Source organism: Asterias rubens, chromosome 16 (genome assembly GCF_902459465.1).
Source record: "Asterias rubens chromosome 16, eAstRub1.3, whole genome shotgun sequence".
Classification (NCBI taxonomy): Eukaryota; Metazoa; Echinodermata; class Asteroidea; order Forcipulatida; family Asteriidae; genus Asterias; species Asterias rubens.
Window position 1 is genome coordinate 12,560,072 of NC_047077.1, and position 11,495 is coordinate 12,571,566.

The 11,495-nt window shown below is 41.0% G+C and overlaps 1 protein-coding gene across 1 annotated transcript; it reads right to left on the reverse strand.

The window, feature by feature from the left end:
* Positions 1-756: 756 nt before the first annotated feature.
* LOC117300993 lies at positions 757-9,085 on the reverse strand. Its single transcript, XM_033784866.1, has 4 exons — positions 8,619-9,085; positions 6,285-6,517; positions 2,789-5,179; positions 757-2,303 (listed from the first exon to the last, which is right to left on the reverse strand). Exons 1-4 carry the CDS (start codon positions 8,776-8,778, stop codon positions 2,013-2,015), a joined length of 3,075 nt encoding a protein of 1,024 aa, XP_033640757.1. The 5' UTR covers positions 8,779-9,085; the 3' UTR covers positions 757-2,012.
* Positions 9,086-11,495: the final 2,410 nt, after the last annotated feature.

Consider the following 11,495-nt stretch of genomic DNA (forward strand, 5'->3'; position numbering starts at 1 on the left):
TCTTGCCCTCTTTGGTTTTGGTTGTAGTCGGTTTGTTCCTATTTTAGTGAGGTGTGCTTATCTATTTTTAACGGTTATAAGAAGATGTTAGACTCATTATTTTTTATTTCATCAAATTAACGTTTGTTTTATTGATTGAGTACTTTATTTAACGAACAATTTATATAATATCGTAAGAAAGCTTTAAAATACATTTTTTATGGTAATCTCTGTGCTTTATAAGCATACAATTTCTATATAAGCATACAATTTCCAGTCTTTATAAGACTCTTATATCACAAAATAAATAAATAGATGTCATGACAGAGCCTGCATTTTTGGTAGAAAGATTCTTTGCATAGTCTGAAATTTCTGTAGACGACGTAAAACTTCCACAAACAACACATTGTTCATGTCCGTGTGTTACCTTTAAAAATCACAAAAAGGTGTTTGTTTTTAACTGTACTGTCACCGACTCGTATCCATGCCCAATTTCATTAAAGGCAGTGGACACTATTGGTAATTACTCAAAATAATTATCAGCATAAAACCTCACTTGGTAACGAGTAATGGGGAGAGGTTGATAGTATAAAACATTGTGAGAAACGGCTCCCTCTGAAGTGACGTAGTTTTTGAGAAAGAAGTAATTTTCCACGAATTTGATTGAAATCAAACATCAGAAAGGACACAACTTTGTGTGACAAGGGCGTTTTTTCTTTCATTATTATCTCGCAACTTCTACGACCGATTGAGCTCAAATTTTCACAGTTTTTGTTATGCATATGTTGAGATACACCAAGTGAGAAGACAGGTCTTTGACAATTACAAATAGTGTCCACTGTCTTTAAGCTGTTAATCACAAAAAGTGGCTGAGCACAGAACAATCTTGCTTAGCAGAAACTATTGCTGAACAAATTTCTGCAAGACTTATCTGCAAAAATGTGCCAGATACAAGCCACAATTGGTACATGTGTGAAACGGTAGTTTGGCTGGTAACCTAATCTGGTAAGCATGTTGTGCTTAGCATCTTTGTCTGCTTATAAGCAGCTCTATGAAATTTGGCCCCGGTCACCTGCCAAAATACCATTATGTACATTGTTTACTCTAGGATTTCCAGTTAATTTTACTTCGCAGAAACAAAAAATGCTAGCAAAGTTTTCTGCTTACCAGCTTTATGAATTTGGGCTCGGGTGCGACTACGAAATTGTATAGATATTACACTTAATTCTAATGCAGCACGTGATTTTGCCTTCTGGTTGGCGCATTGGGCTACAACAAAGCTTTAAGTTGGTATGGAATAAATATGGTTGGAAAAGAAACTTCAAAAGTAGAAAATGACGTTATGTTTTTAACAGTTATACTGATTATAGACCACTTGCATTGTATGCCACCACTGAGATCAAACACGCACAAAATGTTGATTTGTGCAATTCTTAATCATGTTTAAATGAGAGAAGGATTGGCTATTGCCAGCTTTGGAGTTTGCCGAGTTCCCTCGACGAGAAGATCATCAAAAAACAAACGACGTAAGATTGTACACGCTCCAACAACTCTCAGCAGATGAAAGGTTTTATTTGACCTCAGTGGTGGGCGCTGTTTGGGCCTATGACGTCGTATGCAAGGGAATCATAACGTACTCTCTAAACGCAAAGGAGTGAAAAGGCACTCTTTGAAGAGCAATATGAGGGACAACTCTTTTTTGAGTGGTCTTCCAATCTTTAAGATTGAAGTCAGCATCGTTTTTGAGTGATTTTTCACTCTGTCCTGGGGTGACACCCCTCTAAAAGAGTGAAATGACCACCACTCTTTTTAAAGAGCTATTATGAGGGACAACTAGCAATTTAAAGAGTGGTGTTTTTCACTCTGTTACATTTAGAGAGTAGGCCGAATCCGAATCGGCGGCTCAGCTACGGCTTCGACCGTTGCCTAGGGTGTTGCTAAGGACGTCCTATACCTCAACGCATGATGACACGGAAATCTAGCCGTAGCCGTAGCTCTAGCCGCAAATTCGCACACGGCCTTATAGAACACTGCTACAGAGTCGTGTCCCTTGACGATGACATTGTGTTAGTATTACTCACGGGCGTGGTTCTAGAGGGTACCGTACTCATATTGGAGCGGTCCTTTGACGGTCTCTTCACCTTAGTACCGCACCGGAGGTAGTTCCTCCAGAGAGACCAGACTTTCTTATTACAGATGAAGGAAAGGAAGATGAGGAGACCTTGACAGGAGTTGAGAATGATGAAGATGTACCAAAGAGCGGCTAGGTCACTGAATGCTGCTGCAAACCCGAAGATCCACGTAAAACCCATCAGGCTGGAGATCTACACAATCAAAAAAAGAGTGATCAAACATTTTTAAAACCAAGACTACATCCTCCAATAATGTGCATTAGTACACCTGTAGTGGGACGAAAAACCAGCTACAAGTACTTTCGTACAATCGCTCATTGGTGTCCTAAAGAAGTCTGTCCCCGGAAATTCCACCACCCACATGGGAAGAATACAGGGCTGTGGGGGATTATTCAAAAGAGGGCGCTATCAGAAGAAGTTTGTACAAAATTCGCGTATAGGGAATTCAGCATGTTTTTGTTTTGTTTTATATAATGTTTAAGTTTTTGTTTAGGGCGGGGATCTCCTGCCACACCGGAAATTATTGTGTTCTTAGAATAAGGTTACCAGCCAAAATACAATGTACATGTATAAATAATATCATACATTGATATTTTCTTCTAAAAGCAGTTTTATGAAATTGGTCCTTGTTTTTGCAGTGAATCGAGTACCAAAAGTGAAAATGTATAGCAGTTTACCTTGACATAAATGACGAGCTCATTCCGCATTCTTCGCTCCTTCGATTCGTCAGAGCGAAGCATCCCTTCTGTCTGTCTCTTCGCAGAGCGGATCCCACGCACGGTGAAGCTAAACAAGACAATGTTCACGAGTACAATGATGCCAATTGGAAGCCCGAAGGCTATCAGGTTGGTGAATCCATCGCCAATCCAACACACATTCTCATCTCCATACCATAGAGGAATATCAGTGCAGTCACACAGATGGATCACCAGGCATGGCATCACGATTACCATGGCAACACAAACAGTAAACAGGACCTCCAGGAGGAAGGTCCGCATCTCAAGATCCAGGCGACGGATTTTTGACCCGTATGCAAAAGTTCGGTGCAGGTCAAATGCCAAGACGCTGGTCCAGAGGACTGCTGATAACCAAAAGAAGTGACCTAAGAATGCCACAGCGGTGCAAGCAGCCGGATTGCTGGTTGCTGTGCCACTTAGAAGGAGCAATAACTGCGCCATGAAGAGACTGGATACCAGTCCCATGATGGCTACACTGATGCGTTTACGGAGCTCCTTGAAGAGACAATACGTAGCAAATGTCGCCGCTGCAGCAACCATCGAAATGATGTTCCCAACAAGGCTGAGTATTTGCTGGGCTGTAACTTGCCATTGAGGGAGCTTTCCTGGATTTTGTTGTGGAGGCTGGGATGGAGGATTCGTATTGAATGAACACACTCCGATCATCTCACCGTGACGTACATACTCACTCTTATTAAACACATCTCCAGTCGGTGTGTAAACCACTGCTCCAGGATTGTCTACATCGTCTTGGAAAAGCGAAGAGTTGAAAACCTCCAGAGGGCAAGAGAGCGTCTTCTCAGCGCAGATCTGTAAGTCGGTAAATTGGTCAAACAAATTCTCCCGCCTTTTGAAGTTGGCTCGAACTATTGTCTGATTCAACGGGAACCAAGACTTGGATGCGTTGACGTAAACGAAAGTGGTATCATTTTGAACAGAGATGGAAAACTCAGTTTCATTGATCCAGCGGTCATTGCAACTTTCTTCAAGCAGACGTTCACATTGCTGATGCACTTCGACAGACCACGTGTCACTGACGTTAAACATCCAACACAATGGAGACTCCGAAATAGCCAGAGATATTTTAAGCTCATGACGTAATGCGCCGAATGTGGTGTTTCTTCCAGCGGCCATGAAAGAGAATTTGGCAATTCCTGCGCAAGCTGGTGAGGGTAGTGATGAAGAGACTATGTCAAGTCTTTCACCAAGTTCAGGGATTTCTCTAGCGATACATTCCCGTACCTCTTCGTCTCGAAGGGAATCCAGCTCAGAAGGAAGACCTGCCTCACATTGGTCCCCAAAAGTGACAGTCACTCCAATCTCAATATCATCATCGCCACCTTCTCTGTCGCCACACGCCTGCCCCATAGACCCAAAGTCCGGAACACACTGGTTCCCGTCCAGCAGGTAACCGGCAGAACATGACAGCTTACGGCACATGGAGAGGAATGGATTGTACACTTCATTCACTGAGCATTCGATTGTTTCAGTTGTAGCCAGAATCTCGCTGTCTCTGCTGACTTGCACTCTTCCCCTGGACCGGAAGTTAAAGATGATGGAAATTGGTGGTGGGGCTACGTCTGGTGGTCCGGGTATTCCTGGCCTTTTATCAGAACCACCTCCTAATGGCCCTTCAGAACCACCTCCTGGTGGCCCTTTAGAACCGTCAGGCCCAGGAAAAGGCCTAGGTACGGGACGTACCACAGTAGGTCTCTTGGGTACTATTCCTCTTAAATAGAAAACAGGAATATCTTTGGAGCAATCCGTGGCGAGGTCCACTCGATCCGGCCCGTTGGGAAGATTACAAAGAGCGCAGTGTGGATTCCGGAAGAGCTGTTCACCAAGATTCGTCACGGTGGTGAGTGCTGTGTACGACTCACACGCGTCGCTGAGGGCGTCCTCTGCTGTTGGACAGTGACGTATAACATCCGGGTAACAACCTCGTGGAGGAACCAGTATGCCCTCTGTTTTGGAAACTTTGAAGATGACGTCACAGCCGAGCTCGTTTTCGACCTGGTTGAGGTTCGAGATGGAGTTTTGCAGAAGCTCAGCGGCACTGTTGGATTTTGATTGCTGATCCCCACAGTCTACAAGAATTTCCCATGGGATTAAATCGGTCTGTTCTTCCCCGTGACAAAGACCGCAATATATATTGCGGTAGTGGACGCCATTGTTCGTTCCATAGCATGGGATTGTAGCAAAAACGTCATCTTGGTCTGGGTTCTCACATTGAACAGTCGTCTGGGTGTCAGTAGTGTCTTTTGGACAGTTGGTTACTAGAAGATACTCCTTTGAGTTTTCGGTCGGTGCAATGCAAGAGAAACTCTGCGGCTGTTTTAAATGAAAAGATATCTGATTTAAAAACAAGTTTGAGTTTTTTTTACCAAAGTTTTTGTTACATTTTTGTTGTATACTGTTTGTTTTTTCAAGTGTTTTGACTGCTTTACTCTTAAAAAAAATTGGGATGTTGAACTTTAACTGGTGGTTAATTGGACTCCATCAAGGGACATTCGTTTGGAGCTAATGACTTTCAGTTAAAAGGGTTTCATTACACTGCAATCGTTTAGTCACACAACGGCTACACCATCCGCTTGGTGGCAAACCATCTTAAAACCCATTTCTTGCTCGTTCGGAGCCTCGTTTTTCCCTAAGAAAACTTGCAAAACAGTTACAGCGACGTGATTCCACGGTAGGTTGTTTTGCAGATAACAATTATAATCAAATGGTTCCAAGCTGTTAACTTTAGCTCGGTGAAAGCTCTGTAGTTCAGCCACGAATGAAGCAAAAATAACAAACAAGCAGTAAAATAAACACTTAAGTTGTTCAAACTAACTTGCGGGTACAACCATGTCTTCCCCCACGGTACAACCATGTATACAACTTTACTTCAAATAAACACTGCACTCAAAACATGCTTGGTTAAGATGATTGATGGTTCCAGCATGTTTACTAGTTACTAAAGCTTTTTTAATTATCCATCATCATTAAAACAAACAGTGTGCATAAAATCAGGCCTTCAAAGGCACTGAACACGTTTGGTAAATTGTCAACGACCAGTATTCTCACTTGGTGTATCCCAAGATATGCATTTAATAACAAGCCTGTGAAAATGTGGACTCAATTGGTCATTGAAGTTGCAAGAAAATGATGAAAGAAAAAGCAACCTTGTTGTAAAAAAAAGTGTGCTTTAGATATTATTAAAGGGCTTCTGGTCACGCAATTCTTTGTGACAAATTAAATATTTTTTTTTTTTTAAATTACGTTTCTTCAGAGGGAGCGTTTCTCACAATGTGTTGTACTATCAACAGCTCTCCGTTGCACATTACGAAGTGAGGTTTATGCTAATTTATATTTTGTGTAATTACCAAAATCAAAGTTTAAAAAAAAGGGGGGCACATGAAAAGATCCTTGTGAGAGAGTCTACGACCAAACTCACCTCAAATCCTTCCAAGTTTATTCCAGAGGAATTGTAACTCTGTTGCGCACTCCCATCACACGTCCCGGTGTAGTCTTGGCAGCAGTCGTCGAAGAAGACACAGTCTGTGTCACAATTGCACAGGTTTGGCGGTTCGCCATAGAAATCTAGCATTGGCTGACAGCCAAGGCTACTACAAAGGTGTTTGTCGCTGCACACGCCAACGGTTATGTTGCTTTTGGTTACAGGAAATACTGTGTGTAAATAAGCAAATAAATCAAGAAATTAAAGGCACGTGGACACTATTGGTAATTGCCAAAAACCAGTCTTCTCACTTGGTGTATCCCAACATATGCATAAAATAGCAAACCTGTGTGAAATTTGAGCTCAATTGGTCGTCGAAGTTGTGAGATAAGATGAAAGAAAAAACACCCTTGTCACACGAAGTTGTGTACTTTTAGATGGTTGATTTCGTGACCTCAAATTCTAAATCTGAGGTCTTGAAAACAAATTCGTGGAAGTTACTTCTTTCTCGAAAACTACAACACTTCAGAGGGAGCTGTTTCTCACAATGTTTTATGCTATCAGCCTCTCCCAATTACTCGTTACCAAGTACGGTTTTATGCTAATCATCATTTTGAGTAATTACATATAGTGTCCACTGCCTCTATATAACATAGATCGCTTTATAGAAATATCATATACAAACTTATTTAGCTTATACAATTATTTTAAAATTATTTGTTGCACACTTATTTAGCACCGATCTAGAGCTCTGGTGTTTCTGATGAGCAGAGTGTGGGTTCATGTCCCGGTCGTAGCATTTGTGTCCTTGTGCAACAACTGCTTTGTCCTTAGGATGTGACATTATAATCCGTAGGTCCCGTCCCGTGTACTGATTGGACACGTGCAAAAAAACACATTACACTTATCGAGGACGAGGTTTCTACTTAGGCCTGTGATCCAGTACACATTGATTAAGTTTACTTCTGAGGCATCATTTGTGTCATTTCGCGAAGTTTCTTACACCATACTGGCGGCCCAAACCACCACGTGATTTGATGGCGGACCCCACCCCTTACCCCGTTTGCACACATACACTGTGGGGTCAAAGACCAGTATTCTCACTTGGTGTATCAACAAAAAAATTATTATGCATAAAATAACAACTCTCTGACAATTTGGATTCAATTTGTCATCAAAGTTGCAAGGGAATGATAAAAGAAAAACACCCTTCTTGCACAAATTTTGTGACTAAAAAAGGTTCCAGCCCTGAAGTATTTTAATAATTGAGTGAGAAATTACCTCTTTCTAAACTACGTTACTTCAGGCGAGCCGTTTCTCACTCTCATCTTGTTGTACTCTCCAGTAAGGTTATTCTATAACAATTATTTTGAGTAACTACTGTCCAATGCCTTTAATTAACATCGTTAAAAGAAAAGGAGCCGAAAATAAAAAATAAAATACACCCAACAAGTTACCACAATAAACCATGCGTGGTTCAGTTTAGAGATGTCTGTGCCGACAACCAGAAAGCTGCGGGAGTGTTGTCAAGAAGCTTTGCTATAATAATATAGAGGGGAAACATCTGTCAAGGACACCACGCAATCCGGTTTGGTTGGTCTCTAAGTAAAATCACTCTACAATCATTTCAGACCACAGTGGTAACTATTCCTCAATTTGTTTCCTTCACGCTAACTGGAAAGGAATTTTTGCTTCCTGTTCGAGGTGTTTACCTTGGTAAAGGAGCGTTGCAACGTGGGTGGCTAGCTGGCCATGGCCGCCCCACGTTTTACTTGTGTTTGTCATTGCTCCATGGTCAGATTAGGAATTCAGAATAAAAAGTTAAAGGAACGGACGATTTGGTCTGTAAAAAGAGTTTATAACCGTTTGTTATAAAATGTGTATGGTTGGAAAGATGTTTTAAAAGTAGAATACAATTATCCACACAATTTTGCCTCGAAATTACGTGGTTTTCACTTTACTTTGCGAACTAAGACGGTCGGCCATTTATGGGAGTCAAAAATTTGACTTCAACTCAGTATTTTCATATTTGAGTGGGAATTACCTCTTGCTAAAAAACTATAGTTACTTCAGCCATTTCTCACAATGTTTGAACTATCAACAGCAGTCTCCATTACTCGTTACCAAGTAGGTTTTTATAAACTACTCAACTATTTTGAGTAATCACCAAAAGTATCCAGTGCATTTAAAACGTGTTACGCCCCAGTTACCTTGACGTACAAAGTCATGAAGTGTCGTAGTAAGCATGTAAGGCTGAACAATCACAAAAAGGTCACAATAATTTATATGCTTTGATGTAAAAGGAAGTGGACTATAGATAGAAACACTCACCACCATTTCGAGTACCAGTAGCTCCTCGTGCCTGTCGCCGTAAAGGAGCGTTTTTGGGCGGCATGGGTATCCCCAAATCACCCTTAGCATGGTCACTGGCCATCGTAAGGATAACCTGCGTGAAGATCAGGAGTAAATATACAAGTTGTTTCCATGCCATTGTATTGAACACAGGGTACGATTTCCCTTGTATAGCAGAGCAAAATAATGCTGCACAAAATGTATCGGTTGCTACTGAAAAATTACGATTTGCTACTCAATTCAGTTCAGTCGAAGTTTGTTGCTACAAAAACTGCTGGACGATAGCGTTCCCTGAAACACTACAATTTAGTAGTTTTTCTTATCATCGTGGTGTTTCACCATGAATGAAGGAATTCACATTGGAAGATATTGGATATTAGTGTTTTGCGTGCAGTGAGTAGAAACTTTTATACTACAGTGATTCCCTTCCGAGACCACGTGTGTGATCTTGGTCCGTATCCTGTTTCGTCATTGACTTTCGTGGTAGGCTGGATTTTCCAACGCTGACAAAACGTGTTCAGACAATAAGAAAGCCAAGGTCAGGGATTGGGCTAAAAATATGTTTTTTTGGGGGAAACAGAGCTCCGTGTTATCGAGGCGAACAAAAACAGACCATGTAAACTTTATTTACACTAAGTGTGGTCGACCTTGTACATTCTTTCAGTGTTCTGGCAGGCAAGATACTACACAGGTCCTATGGGAAAGTTGACATTTTGAGTCATAATTTCCACACAAATCAAAGAATTATAAAGTAAAGGCTGGATAAGTTTTGAGACGTGCCCCCTCTCATCGTGTCAAAAGTTGAAAAGAATTAGACAGTGCAATCTCCATAAAAAAATAAGATTGTATGTTTTCTTCCGTTAGGCTGTGTACAAATCCTGCCTGCAGGAAGTCCAGGCTCTGTGGCTCTTTTGTAAACATGTGATGTCACAGGTCACATCGTCTATACAAACCAACAATATACAATACATTGCACAATAATATAATACAACACGACACAATACAATACAGTACCAAACAATACAATAAAAAAAAAACAATACAATACAATACAAAACATGGAAGTTTCGTGGCCGAGCCGATAAGAACACCGAACTCAAGCGCTGGTGTTTCTGATCAGCAGAGTGATGGTTCAAGTCCCAGTCGTGACACTCGAGTGTCATTAGGCAAGACACTTAACAAACCATTGATTCGTCCTTCGGATGGAACGGTAAGCCGTTGTTCCCTAGTGTTGTGAAACGCACGTAAAATACCCAAATGCACTTTAGTTATTGTAAAAGGAAGGAGGGGTTCACCCCGATGTTCCTCGTTTGATTGGCAGTATATTGCGCCACATAACATTGTAAACCATTGCTATCAAGAAGGATTAGGGCCCAACTTCATAGAGCTGCTAAGCACACAAATTTGCTTAGCTTGAAATTGTTGTCTGATAAAAACAAGATTAACAAACAAATTTTCACATGATTTTCAGGATAAGCAAACAATAGCTGAACACCAGTAATAAGTGATATGCAAGAAATTGAAATTTGGTTGGTAATCCTGTTTTTTTCAAGGAAGAAATTTTATGCTTCGCAAATTTTCGTGCTTAGCAGCTCTATGAAATTGGGCCTAGATCTCATAATTCAATCGTAGTCCCACATACCTTGCAGGGAATACGGTATGTTAAAGCGCCAGGAGCGTCACTGAGTGACGGATATGCGCGCTATAAGACGTCACGAAAGTGTTATTAAAACAATACAATACAATAACAATTTTCTGTCCATGCATGGGAAAGTTAATTGGCCCTTCGTTTACGTAAAAACACACTAATATAAAATACCAACTTAGATAAAGAGTGAGCCTAAAGTAAATAGAAAGTGAACCATAAACAGATAAAGGCAGCAACTGAACAAACCGCATCCTTTGTCCCACACCCTCCATGGTCACGTCACCACGTTACTCAATAGTTTCGCAATATGCATGTGTTTTACTTATAGGCACGTTTTGAACATTGTTTGTTTAGGATATCAAGGTCAAATAAAAAAGTGTAAAACCCATAAGCAAATGACTGACGTCACTAGCAACACATCAGATGTGCCGTGTCAACTTGCACATTAAAGGAACACGTTGCCTTGGATCGGACGAGTTGGTCTATAAAAAGCGTTTTGTAACCGTTTTCTATAAAATGCATATGATTGAAACAATGTTTTAAAAGTAGAATACAATGATCCACACAAAGTTGCCTCGAAATTGCGTGGTTTTCCTTTTACTGTACGAACTGACTCCCATAATTAATGGCCGACCGTGTTAGTCGACGAGGTTAAAGGAAAACCGTGCAATTTCGAGGCATGTTTGTGTGGATCATTGTATTCTACTTTTACAACATCTTTCCACCCATATGCAATTCATAACAATGCGATCCAAGGCAACGTGTTCCTTCAATTGTACCATGGAGGATTGTACGTGACACCATATAGAGCAAGTAACAATCCATGGTAACTCCATGCTTTATGGAGACACTACACAATGACGCTTGGGGCACGATGACGTCACTCATCGGATACACTGACGTCACTCATTGGTGATAACGAGTATCAGCATGGACAATTTTGGTTTATAACAAAGACATTTTGACTAGAAGCGTGATTTTGAACATGCAACTTCCGGATTAACGTGTTATTTTATTCCTCCATGCTCTACTTGAGCTACATTATCTAGCCCCTTGCTTTGACCTGTATCCCACTCAGAAGTGATTTGTTTTTCTTTCTTTTTTGAGTGAAATGTGCTGGTTGTTTACACAACTCCCATAAGGGCCCTCGATAATTATTACGTAAGCGGTTCTCTCCTCCCGGCAAAGCCTCCCCCCAGTGACATTAC